Source organism: Rhopalosiphum padi, chromosome 2 (genome assembly GCF_020882245.1).
Source record: "Rhopalosiphum padi isolate XX-2018 chromosome 2, ASM2088224v1, whole genome shotgun sequence".
Lineage (NCBI taxonomy): Eukaryota > Metazoa > Arthropoda > Insecta > Hemiptera > Aphididae > Rhopalosiphum > Rhopalosiphum padi.
The window spans coordinates 74,505,614-74,520,738 of NC_083598.1; the positions used below are offsets into that span (position 1 = coordinate 74,505,614).

A 15,125-nucleotide genomic window follows, 5' to 3' on the forward strand; every position below is an offset into this window, starting at 1 on the left:
ATAATTTAATAAATTTCATAACAATTAATAACTAGTATAATTCAAAACTTCATGGTTTTATGTCTTTGAATATAATAATGCGTTTAAAAATAATGTAATATACAAATTAAAGATACACATAAATATGTGTGTGTATAATTTAAATATATAGATCGTTTATAAAAATATATTACTAATCAAATTAAAATTAAAAAACAATACAATTTTATGATTCATATATAGGTAGGTGTAATATGAAAGATTAACAATAAACATGTTGTTAGTTTAAAATAACAACTTTTGTTTTAATTTTTATAAGTAAAATTTTAAATAATTATTTTTTTTCACATAAAAAAAATACTGGTTTATATTCAATAATAAAATAATATAGATATAATAATAAAATAATATGATAATTCATAAATATAGTTAGTAAATAACTTATAAAGTTATAACTTTAATAATAATAGTTTTGATTGTATCGTGGTGTTTAAAAGAAAAAAAATAATCTATTTTTTTATAAATATATTTAATTTTTAACTACCATTATTTTAATAAATGATTATTTTTAACGAAATAATTAGTTACAATATATTTTAATTTGTCAATATTTACTTTGGTAAATTTTGGGGTTTCCGGTTTTTCGATATTTTGACTGTCAATATTTTAATCTTTCAGCGTTTTGACCGGCTTCTGAATTAAATGCCTACCTAATACCTACATATATATTTATGTATAAAATACTTAACTATACTTAACTATTTATTATTGATGTATTGCACTATAGTTTATATCGGTTACATATTCATAGTTTTTTTTTTTTTTTTTTAGATGAGGATAAATTATTTTATTTTTAAAATTGTATGATACTATATAATAGTATGCATACCTATCTATTATTTACTTGTATAAATAATATTAAACCAAACATTCGACTACAATTTAATTATATAAAATATATAATGTATGGTCAAGAATCACGATGATGGTCTATGTATGGAAAAAACAAAAAAGAAATACATTTGAAGGTGGGTATCAGATTTTTACCCAGAAAATTACTTTTCATTTCCCATTGCATATAGGTCTACACATTCATTCAGATATTACAATCACACGATACGGTAAAAACAGAAAAAAATATTCTATCCTCTATATAATATATGTATATATATATATATATATATATATAGAGAGAGAGAGGTATATATATCAGACTATACATGGCTGTTGTAATATTATAAAAATAAATTGCTTTTATACCAACGTTAAATTATTTTTTTTTATACGATATACCTGTATACAATACATATATATAACATGTATAGCGGTGTATACTTAAAATAAATGGAAATTTCGCAGTTAAACGTTATTATATTTAAGAACAATGTTAATTCGGATTAAACCTTTTCGATTTGTACTTAATATTTTTACGGCATGCGGTACCCATAAAACCATCGTTTTACCAACCATCTGACGTACAATATATTATACATGTACCTACCTATAACATATATAATTTTATATCATTGCCTATGGGGAGTAGATGGAGATTCAATTACAGAACAAATGCGCTGTTCATAAACGGTTAAGTTAGTATAATTATTGGTAGAGTTCTCTGTTTTTGATAAAATAACAGTTGGCTTTAACCTTGGGATATAATGTGTAATATTAAACTATTATATAGATATATGATATGACAAACGTTAAAAAACCATTATTCGTCTAAGAAGTTATAATGTAGGGCCGGATACGTAATTGGTTTTTCAAATGATATGTACGAGCTCGTATACGGCAACCCTCTTAGTCTTTATATTATTATAGACGGACTGGTAATAAACATTATATAGGCACTTCTTATATTATGTATCTAGTAATAATAAAAGTTTTTTATTAACTACGTTTATCATCTTTGGGTTTATTTACAACTCGTGCGCGTAACCCACCGCTATAACTTTATATGAAATCGTAGTCTTGAGCGTATAATATTTTGACTATTATAGCAGTATTATTATTATACGCATAAAATATATCTGCAAGTTCCTTCGGAGTACCTGTGTATTTTTTTATTTTTAATAGACATGCGAGAATGTGTAAAACTGCAATATTTCCATCGGCTCGAGTATAAATTGTTTTTATTAAACACGCAGAATATTATATAATAATATATGTATACAATATATCATATACTATATATTATGTGAGTATGTGTAATGTGCATATTATGTATTTCACATAATATTCTATATTGTTTGTATTTATATAAAATGTCAGTTATTTTACATAATATAAAATAATACACGCGCCGTTTGATAAATGTATTCAACAGATTTTTGTTGATAATTAAAATTGTGTTTTGTATGAGTAATAAATATTTTTGACATATTATTTTCACTTTAAAACTTGATTTATAAAAAAAAATGTGTAATAGATTAAAATTTGGACATTTATTTAGTTTACAATAAGAAATAATAAAATATAAATCATATTATTGTATAAACCAAATACCTATACCTACTTTGATAAAGATTCTTTAAAGGAAAATATATATTCATATTTGTCAAAATCTAATCAAATGGAATAACGTAACTTTCAATAACGAATATAAATTTGGTAAACTGAAAAATATAGATTATATGTAGAGATAATAAACTGCACTTATTAAGTGCTAAATACGTACAGGCATAAGACTTAATACGTATCTAATAGTAAGATATAATATAATATATTATATATGTAAATATATCTACATGTTCTATATAATCGTGTCAACCAATCAATATACCTTCTGAAAAAAAGTTATTTTATACGGTACTGTTGTAGTGTATATACGATGTCATATTGTTTATAAAAAAAAAATAGTTTCATATAAACTAATATTAAAAGTTAAAATGTAGTCTATATAACTAAAATACAAACAATTGTTTATAATGTATATATTGTTATATACCTGCAGGTGTTCAATAAATTTGGAAACTTAATATTATTGCATATTTTAATACCTACTATTTTAATAATGAAGCAATAATAATATATATCACTGATGTGCTGTATAATATTTATAATGTAAAACATTTAATAATATCATTAATTATTTCATAATCTATATTATTGTTTATCAGTACCTATACCAATTGGGTCTATAATAATATTATCGTTACTATAAACTTATTATTGATCACTGTATAATATTCTATAGTCTGATATTGATTGCGTTAATCTCAACCTTACAGCCCAGCCACATGTATTATATTTATTTGATTTTTCTTCTAAATCTTTGAAATAATTTATTTCTTGCACTCAAGCACATCGATCGACGATCCAATGTCCATCCAATTTTTTTCATATTACCTTTCGTTTTATCTGATGCGCAATTTTCACGCAGCTATATCTTACGCTTACGCCTTGCAGTGCATATACCTATATTATATATATATATATATGTTCAACGATACACAATATAGTCTAAGAATTTGTTTAATTATATCGGATAATAGAGTTCGAAAAAATTGAAAACACTCATCCATACGCTACCTCCTCGCTACCTATATACTTTTCATTTAAATATTAGCTACACATTATACTATATTTTAAACGCGCTATAGGTATATCTACAGCTGTAATGGGTTTTGGATACATCAAAAGCGGCAATGCGATCATAATAATTACAATACTTATAAATAAGCGTAAAAATCAGTGGTGCAGGTGATGCGGTGGAAGGGTAGGCTACAAGAGTATGCGGTACCGAGCATCATCGCATATTATATTGTTATGTACCGCCATCACTATATTATGCTGCTACGCGGCTGCACCCGTGGGTGGACAGCAGTACGCGCGGCTCGTATTAATTTTTTTCGGCCGTGCCGAAGTGGCGGCGGTGGCCGCGCGCTTAAGTGTACGGACACGGCCACTCGCCATAAATGTGAGCACACGTATTACAGTGTTACGAACGGGCGGTGAAGCGAGTCTATTCGTATAAGGCCGCGGGCAAGAGTGCGGAGGAATACGCGAGGGGATCGCGCCCGACGCGTTGTTAAATGGGTTTTAATATCGTCGTCGTCGACGTCGGCCGCCCCACCGCCACCGAGTCCCCTCCGTCGCTCGCTCCATCGACGACGGGTACTGATTTCCCGCGCGCGCGGCCCGTCCACCAATCGGAACGCGGCCGAGGCGGTTCCCGGCGGACGCCCATCTCGACGGGCGGCGGTGACGGTGGTCGGCGCTACCGCCGCCGTCGACGTCGTGCGCCGCCTGCCACTCGCAGTCCGTCGCGCACTCAGTGTCCAACCGCACCGCAACGCATCGTCGCACGCACACGCAAGCGCCCTCGACGAACTATTATTTTATAATATTATTACTACTATTATTATTATTATTATTATAATTGTTATCGGTGTACGTTCGTCCGGACGCGGAACGTATAACGTAAATAAGACGCGATAATATTGTTATCGTCGACTTCGGTGTGAAGATTTCCGTCATTACTTCTGCACCTCGACTGCGGATTCGATGAGACGAAACGTAACCGCTACAGTCGTCGCCGCGGTTCCCGAAATGTACCGATCGCGTTGTTAACACCACTTGCACATTGACAACGACCAGATCGCGTAAATCGTACTGGTGGCCAAGCACCGTAGTACCTCATCTATATATATATATAATATAATCGGATTCATACGATCGCGACTATAATATCGTGAAATATTCTTCGTCGTGATTTAGTGCTGAAGTTAATTTTCTCGCGCGGCTAACGGTAGTCTAAACGAAAATCGTCGTCGCGTCGTCAATAAAATGGTCGACGAGACCAAGTGCAGTTCGGTCGAGGACGGCACGACCACAGACGAGGATCGGGACGTCCGCGTCGATTCCGGCGGATCGGACGAGGAGCTGTGCATGGACGAAGAGGACGAGGACGACGTGTCGTCGCCAACCTCGGCGGCGCCCGGTGCCCTGACGTTCGGCATATCCCGTCTGTTAGCCGGCGGCGGCGGTGGACGCGGCGCGGACGATTTGGCGTCCAAGCGTTCGGCGTCCTGTACCGGTATGGCCGCGGCCGCCGTATCCGGTCCGGCGGAGGCGCTCGCTTCGCTGTACGCGGCCGGACATCACCACGCCGCTGTGTTCGGGCTTCACCACCACCTGCACCAACAACAGCACATGGCCGCTGCCGCGGCCGCTGCTCACCAAGCGGCTGCTGCAGCCGCCGCTGTGGCCAACAAGCCAGCCGACGACAAGACGTACCTACAGTATTCGGGAGCAGCGGGCGTTATCAAAGTACCAGCACACCGGCCGCACCCGTCTAACGGTAGCAGCGGCGGTGGCGCGCCTGGCCCAATGCAGTCCCCCTGGGCCGCGGCCGCAGCCATCGACCCGGTTTCGTTTATGCAGCGTAACGCTTTCCTGTTCGCCGCTGATAAGAACCGACTGGCAGCGGGTACGTAATTTTTCTTACATATTTCTCATGTCGTATATTTATTATATAGAAACATACTAAATATTAGGTACTATTATACCTAAAGATAATAATATAATATACTGCAGTATACCAATTACCCAAATATAGTTTAATTATAATATAACATATTAATATGAAAGTGTATAGTCACGGTAGTTAGAGTAAAGTTGTTAAGTAGCTATAATAGTTTCATCATCCTATAGTACCCTTAATTTAAAATGACTACTACTATATACTAGTTTATATTAAAGCGGCTAATTTTAAACTGATAAATCACAAAATTACAACTATATAGAGTTGCGTATTATCTGTGTGATTCGTGTTAATGTTTTCGGAACGGTAGATTGATGTTAGCCTAACACAACGAATCAATAAAATAACTGATTTAAAACCATACATTTAGGTATATTATATCGTTAATGCTACAAAATTAAAGCCTAATCCTAACATACCAGAGTTTTATTAATTATATAATAATATGTTCATAAATATTATATATAATATAGGTACTATATGTATTCATATAAAGACAATAAGGTTGATATATTATTATATTAATTATTTAAATATTCTTTCTATTTTAATTTTTAACTCGAGAACTAGTGATTTTTTTCGGCAGTATGTATAGGTATTAGGTATAGGTACATCGCAGCTAGATCAATTAATACTATGTTTATTACGACAACTTTTATATAAGTATACATAGGTATAATTACACCGCTTTCACGACGCATGTACCTATGTTTTATAATAGACTATAGGATACGCTTTATATATGTATTTCAATGTTCTTTTTTTAATTTTATATGATAAATCTACTTTCTCCGACTCGCTGTATACCTAATAATAATTAATAAACGAAAAAAATCAAACGATCTTGGAGCTTTGTATACATCTATATATATAATACATAACTGCGTATTAAAGTGTTTGTATAATACTATATTATATCAGTGTACATATTTATGTAGTAGTAGAATATGTTATGCATAAATGTTTAAACATTTTTTAAATAATCCTTGTTAAAAACATTATAATTGCAACACTACAAAACTCTTTTATAAGTACATATACACAATACACATGCATAATATATTATATTATAGGTATATATGGATACCTATATACACATTATATTGCACAGTACACATTTATGCGTGCATACGCGTGCTCTCATTACTCGTTCTCAACACGTTTCTGTGTTATACACGAGAGTATAACGAGCGTAGCAAAAACATCTCGTTTTGACTTAATTAATTTACATGCTGTTAATCATTTTTTATACTTTGCGTGCGCACGATCATATTGTGGTCTGAATCTAATTAGAGCCGGCCAGTCAGCATATTATTTTTCATAATTGTTTTGTATGGGCCGACAGAGTGGAGCGTATTTTTAATATGCCTATATGTAATAAAGATGTATTATATAATGTACATAGAATATAAAATTGTACGAATATTTGTATAGAAGCATTTAAAGTATTATGATAATGACTACTGGTCGAAGATCGATTAACTTTGTATTATAACATAATATTATATATACCTACTAGATATATGTATGATATGTATCTATAGTATCTACTATAAGTAAAAAAATCTTGTTTTTTTTTTTATTTAAATCAAATAGTAATGTAATATATATTAATTCTAAATTCTATATAAATATACTGCAGTTTTTATATTTATCATGCAACGTGTTATCAATTAATAGGTATAAGTGGTATAACATATAAAACAGTAAAACGCAAGGGCGCTCACCCTGGAGTAGGTATTCATATTTATGTACGTATATAGGTTTATAGTAGGTATATATATATATATATATAATTACGATTTCCTTAGCGCAATTTATCGCTATATATTTCAAAACGATAAAAAACACAAGTTTCTTCCCATTTTCCGTTCTTTGTACATAATCCAATCAGAGTAATGGCCGTGTACTTAGTTTTGAAGCCATGACTAATTGTTCTAGACGCGAGTTCTATAAAACGCAATTTTCTTTTAATGATCGCAGTAACGGTTTAGTTAAATATTAACAACTTATTAGAACTTCATCACTGTTGTTATATTAATTTCCTTTATTCACACATATTATTTAATTAGGTAGTGTTGATTATATGAAAAAAATAGTCCACTAGCTGCCTTCGTAAAACCTGAAAGTTATTATATTAATTATTAGCGAGTTTTAATAGTTTCAAGCTTTGACTTTTTTTTTTAAATTTTTAAGTGGAGAGGGTAATGATTAAACCTTTATCCGATTATAACGTATAAGTAATTTAATTTCAGGCATATTTCCAAAACGAAATATTGTTTTATGTTTAAAAACGCTTGGCTGTTTATTTGGTATACATCATTTACATATTTTATGTACTTTTTAAACTTTGTACCGATGTATATCGTACTATTCATGTATAATTAAATCATATTTGAATATACACGTATATTTTTATCTTAATTAAATTTATACTATTTTGAGTATTTATCCTATTACTGCAGCAGTCATTCTACATCTCTTGTCATTACACTAGCTGCAGGCGCCAGTTACAGCTGCGGTGCAGTAGCGATACCAGCTTAATGTAACACAATTTTTTGTTGCCGTAACTAGCCTAAATTTAACACATAGCGTGTTTACGTCTGACACCTGTATATACAATATAATACATATTATAGTAAAAAACACAATTTCATCACATATACTTAAATATACATATTAAACATAATACATTTAAAAGTATAATTTTGGATCAAGAGTATGAGTTGAATGTTAAATGATAATATATTACATATGTATGTATATATATATATATATATATATATATATATAATATTATGTTTTCGAATATCTAGCAACAGTATACTATAGGTAAAGTAATACTTATTGAAATTATATTATTATTTAACATTAGTGTTACTTTCGTTGGCATATTATGATGTATAATATATACGTATATATGTATGTATAAAACACGTTTTAAGCATTCAGCAGTGCCGCTAAGTCATTTACGCTAAAAACCTGCCACGTATAATTATTATCATATACGACTGTAGTAATACTATCTTCTATTTGTAAATAATAATATGTAGGTTTAAAACGTTCGTTTTTAGTTGTTTATATAATTCGCTATAAGTGGTTTAGTTAATTAACGTAAATTGTGAGTTTAGAATAGCTTCGTGAACCACGCAGTGCCAATATTTTCTTTGGTGACTATCACATTGACAACTAATAGGTTATTATTTATACTTTATTATATTGGATTCATGTATTTAATTTTAAAGGAAAATCTAGAAATATATTTTTTTTATTTTGACATATTTATTTATTATTTATATAATATATATTGAAAATCATTATTAAGTATTGATTTCTGTCCAAATATGAGAATGCGAGTTACTAATAAGTATTTATAGCATAATTTTGTATCTTGGTATGTACTTTATATATAAAAAAATCGTTTTATATAACAAATATATATAATTTTTTAAAACTGGCTCAAAAAACGCTTCGAGGATGATTGCGTGTTTCACTACCGAATTACTCGACAAACGGAATTCCTTTTAACATCAGTAAATGTATAAACATATTATACATATTTTACATATATAGTCTATACATTTCAAATATAATTACAAGGTAATATCTATCACTAACAAACAGGCCAACAAATATAAAATACGATGTATAATATATAATATGTAATATGTACTAAATAGATACACTCACTACGTATAAGTATACATATAATATAGGTATAATGTATATATATTAATATATTATATTAGGTAGTGTATACTGTATATACTTAAATTTTTAACAACACTACAATATTTTATGAAAAAAAAATTATCAAATCAAACAAATATTATAGGTATACCAAACCTAACCAACTACATAATATATATAAATATGATATGTTGAAATCACATTACGTTCGTTTCAAAGAATTCAATAAATCTTATTCATTTTCATAGGTATACATAATGGCATAATATTAGGTAAATATTTATGTACATGTTATAAATTCGTAGTCTACAGGCTACAGGAAAACGATATACCATATTACCGACTATATAATATACTATAAATTCATTATTTATCGAAAAGCAGAGAGGGAAAATTAACAAAATTAACCATTCATTAACAATTTAATTAAAGTACTTAATAAAACAAACGGCAGGTATTTTTTATCGTTATTTTTAAACATTCATTATATGTGTTTTATCCATTTTGGTTTCGTGTTTATGGTAATCAGCAGTGACTCATATTTAAAAGTATGCGTTGCGTAAAATATCTTAAAACAAACTGGCCACTGAAATATTATAATATGAAATATACATCTAAATGTAGGTATAGATTTACATTTAAATGTCTATATATTATAATATTTACCGTTATTGATAATGCGCTTGCGGGCGCTGCAGTAGTTCACTATAGTTCCTATATTATAATTAAATAATATATATTATAATAAGTAATATATTATAATATTATAGCAATCATTTAAAGTCATCGATTAGTGTGAATATAAATGAGTTTAAATTTAACATTTATTGTCGCGTTGTCACGTCGACAATAATTAACACCATACATGGTTTACTATGTAATTTGGTACAGTTGTTTATTATTTTTTTTCTTCCTTTCCAACACGTATAATTTATGCCGATACGACGGCATTTATATACACATTTCATCGTATATTCTTAATTCGTATAATCGTGTATAACTTTACTAATATGTGCGTGCATCGGCTGTACCTTTTTAATGAAACAAAATGCAAATTAAAACGTATTTCGCCTGCGTCCAACGAACTGTCTATAGAATCTCGCTGTTATTATTTCACCTGTTCGACGGAGGACGACATTATAACAATCTTATGATCAAAATAAGGCGCTGCGAGTCCGCCGTTAGTTTGCACGTTTCTAAATATTCCGATTCACACACACGCACGCACGTACGTGAAAAACGCATACAATATTATATTAATCGATTATACATGCATACGTGAAGAAATATAAAAATAAAACAGCTGCGAAAATATAGAAAACCCAATTATTTTGCGCCCAAGTAAAGACTGCAAACAATAATCGTTTATACATTACCTATACTAGAAGTCCATCCGAATATATATAAAATAAAATGTAATTGTTTTGAAAAGTTACTATTTTATACTTTCCTAAACAGTTTATACACGAATACCTATACGATAAATATCAAGTATAAATACAAGATCTATTTGTACTAAAAATATTTAAATAAGTAAATTAATGTGGGATACCACCCATACAATTTGTAATGCTGCACCATTTAAAAATAAAAAGAACCCATTTAACATTTCTATAATTAATAATATATTTACATATACTTAAAAGATAAATTGCCAAATCAAAATATTTCCCCAAAGTTAAAAGAGAAAAAAACACAGGCAATATAAAATATAAAATCTGCTCTTAAAGATACCTATCTTAAATATTTCCAAAAAGAAAATTTCAATTAAAAATCAATATTTTTATGAAAATGATAGTCTTTGTTATTTTAAGAATTATTTTGTATGTTTATTTGTGTATATAATAAAAAGTGGGTATGTGTATCATATGTGATAGCTAAACATTTTCTATAAAACGTGTTAAGAATACTCAAACAGGTGCATTCGCATTGACCAACTTTGCGGTGAGCTTGGTGTATAACTTCATGTGTGTATTTGTAGTCTATAATACATATATACACACCATATGCATAATATTATAGTCTCCTTTATACTATAGGCAAAGAACCCAGCTATCTATATCTATACATACAATATACATGTACATGTACCTACAGTATAAACCTGTCCAGTTTCCCATTCGTATCGTATCCATCAACTTCGGTTCACCAAAGTATAACCGTTTATAACCGTTGTTTACGACGTTTAAAAAATAATATTTCAGTATTATGTGTGCTTTTTTATAAATATACATGAAGGGACTTGGGGTATTTTATTTTATTTTTTATTTTATCGACGTTTTATACGCACCCGCGAATCCGAGAAGTGTGACTTTGAGCGCAACCACGCGGTGCCGCAGCAGTAGCATTTATAATTTATATATATCGTCGTTTCCTCCCCATCCCTTTCTCATACAAATATATATATATATAAGTGTATAAAGTATATACATAATAAATATTTAACGTATCCAAAACACGTATAAAATCAAAAATATATACCTTTTCCGAACGGCAATTTAAACGTTGTGGTTTTAAACGATCTGCTGCAGAATGTGGAATATAATATACACTTATATACGTCATGCAGAAATCGCAATAAACGTATAGATCATAATATTATATTATTATGTATAGCAAATATATTCCGTTCGATAAATATAGACGTGGTTTATTCAACGTATTTATATGGATATAGCTATACATCTTTTGAAACCATTTTCGTATTTTATACTATAAACATAACGTCAAAGTCCGTTAATAAGTTAAGCAACCATTTTGTAATTTAGTAATCATATATAATAAATAAATACCTACTGTTTATTTCAAGATAAAAATTCAATTAGTTTTTGTAATTTTAGTGTATTTTGGGATTTTATTGCACCTATAATATTATAACAGTAGGTATAATATTCACAATCAAAAAAATCCACAGTTGAATAATTAAAAAATTATAAACGAACAAATATTTTATTAAAATACATCATATTAATTATGTAGATACAAATTTGAACTACCTATTATAATAAGTGCACAGTAAGTACAGACGAAGAGCGAACAATGACTATAAAACTATTTATAGAAGATAAAATAAATACTCATTTATGAAGGGAGCGGTTGTGGTGGAAATGAAATTGTATTAATTATAAGACAAAAACTATATTATTATGTAATGTAATGATTTTAACTTGATTTTCTGTATATTAAAATAATTAATACTAAAATGATAAATGTTATCAAAGAATATAATTTTAGTTTAAAATATCATTTTACTTTATTTAGTTGACTCTTTATTGCAGGACCTCCAATGGCGTCGCGAATGATCTCGTACCCATATTTTTCAGTTAGGTTATAGTTACTCATATATTTTATTAAGTATAATTATATCTGGATATGATATCGAAATAATATGTATAATGAAAAATACGATATTATTGCATCGTATAGTACTGTATAATAAGATGTAACTAAATATATATCGACTATATAGTATATCTGTGAACTAACTACGCGTGATCTAAATACGACTATATAACTAATATACATTATATCGCGATGCACGTATTGTTATTATAATTTATATATTTTATATTATGAAAAATATAAAAACAATTTTCTATGATAAAAATACACGCTTTCAGGCATCACTGTTGAAATAAATTTTATTTGACTTTTGATTTATCTATACCCACACGTTTTAAACATATTTCATCTGTGGTTTTCTCGGAAATCACTGCCAAGATTTCTTTTAAGTTGATGGATGGGGCATAAACTGCTGTTCGAATACTATATATTATATATATATATATACCGTACGTGAGTTTATTGATGTGAAAAAAATAAAAGCAACGTGTTATCGGCGCAAAATATTATGAACCCTGCTGCACACTCGTAGTACTCACCCGTTAATTCTCGTAGAGATGTTTTTTTCCTTTCTTTTTTTTATCGAACGTTTTTAAAATTTTTGAGAGTTAGTAAAACATACACTGTATTATACTTTTACTTATATATTATTATAATATTTCATAATAATGATTTTGGGCGTTCTGTTGTCTGTAGGTACTTATAATAATATTGGGTACAGTTTTATTTACGCAAGTCTAACCACGATATCTGTTCAATTTGAATTTATATTATAGTGAAATAACAACGATAATGATTATTTTATTCAAATTTAATTTCAATGAATGAAATTAAAAAAAAAATCAATACAAATATATTAAAGTATAATTGATTTTCCACGAGTTATAGGTAAATACCATTATGACACGAATACTTTATTGTACAACTAGTGATATTCGAAAACGTGTACAAAATATTTTGATATTTTTCATTTCAATAATTTCATAATAAAATGGCCGTGAACTACAGTATCGATGTGCCTATAATAGGTATATGTATATACCTCTAATACAATGTCTGTATACCTTGCGTTTGTCGGTATATGCATGTTACACCTTATGTGCACCTATGGAACCATATAGAATGCAAAATGTGTTATTACGTCACGAAATTATTATTATGATATCATTATAGTCGTAATATAAACTCAAAATATATACGTTTCGTAAAAATATGACGAGAAAACAACAAGCACGTTTAAAATTGTATAGAAAACGTGCCATAATAATTTTATTCAAGGATAATATTGTATATTTATAATAAATAATAATATTATACCTAGTTATATATAAGTATATTATTATAATAGGCATATACTTCATTACATCTCTCGGTATTATTATCTATAATATTTATTATATATGTATTTATATATACTTACATACCTAGATGCATTTTTTATTTTAATTTGTTAAAATTATTTTGTCTATAGATTCAAAATAACATTTAACCATGGAAAATGTTTGAATTTATACGATAATGTAAAAACATTTTAACATTTTAATTTCTGTATTAAAATTTAAAATTGAATTATAACATTCGTCAGAAAGAGTAGAGGTATAGAATATATATATTTAATATACGAAAAAATGTTTATTATAATATTATACAAAAAAAACATAATAAGAAAATACGAATGTTTCTAAATATTTTCATGGAAATATATTAAAATAATATAGGATATACCTACCTTAAAAATATTATATATATTATACTTAGTAGTGAGTATATGTAGTTATGAATTTATGATAGTATAATATACAAATTGTAATTATACTGTATAATTTAGTATAAATAGTAATATACTGTATGTTTTCAGTCCGAAGGTTGTAAAAAGGGTTAATTACTTGATCCCGGAGAATTACTTAAGCTCCTAAAAAGTATTTAATGATTTTTTCAAACGAGAGCAAAGGCTAGAAATATTTTATTAAATACGTAACCTAATTAAAACCTACCGATGTAAAATCGTTCCCGCTCACCATCCATGAAACCACCCTAATATAATCAATTTCATTCTCAACGCTAAGGAAATGCTTAATATAATTAAGAATAATGATACTATTAATCAATTTATATTAATCAATATTCATCTATTTACGTTATTTAGTTCATATTATATTCATATATTTTCAAATAACTTTTAGGGTAAGATTATTTTTTTTTTAAATCTCATTAACGTGAAAAAAATTACTAAAACCCAAGCATGGGTTAGTATAATAATAATATTTCTAATTAAATTGGTTTTTCGTTGTCATTAATGCTGTCATTTTATTTAATTTTCTCTAAGGAAGCAAAATATAATTGAATAATAAATAATATTATATTTTATAATCAAGGATTAATTGTAATGATTTATCATTGATCTCAAATTGAATGCAATGCCATACCTACCCCTAGAGAGTATATGCATAACTATAATTTCTATTTTTTTATTATTATTATTATTTTATATTTTACTTATTGACATAAGCTTTATAAATAAATTTAAAACCACTTAGTAAATTCAAAATATCGTAAACATTATGGCATTGTAAAAAAGTAATTAATAAGTGCTGTATCGAAATGATTGAAAAACTAAGTTAATTTATGT

The 15,125-nt window shown here is 28.8% G+C and overlaps 1 protein-coding gene across 1 annotated transcript in view; it reads left to right on the forward strand.

Moving 5' to 3' along the window:
- Positions 1 to 4,219: 4,219 nt before the first annotated feature.
- Positions 4,220 to 15,125, forward strand: part of LOC132921276 (T-cell leukemia homeobox protein 2-like) — a 44,931-nt gene continuing 34,025 nt past the window's right edge. Inside the window, exon 1 of the mRNA XM_060984206.1 lies at positions 4,220 to 5,410. Within this exon, the coding sequence (XP_060840189.1) occupies positions 4,768 to 5,410 (643 nt within the window). The 5' untranslated portion in view covers positions 4,220 to 4,767. The remainder of the gene's footprint in view (positions 5,411 to 15,125) is intronic.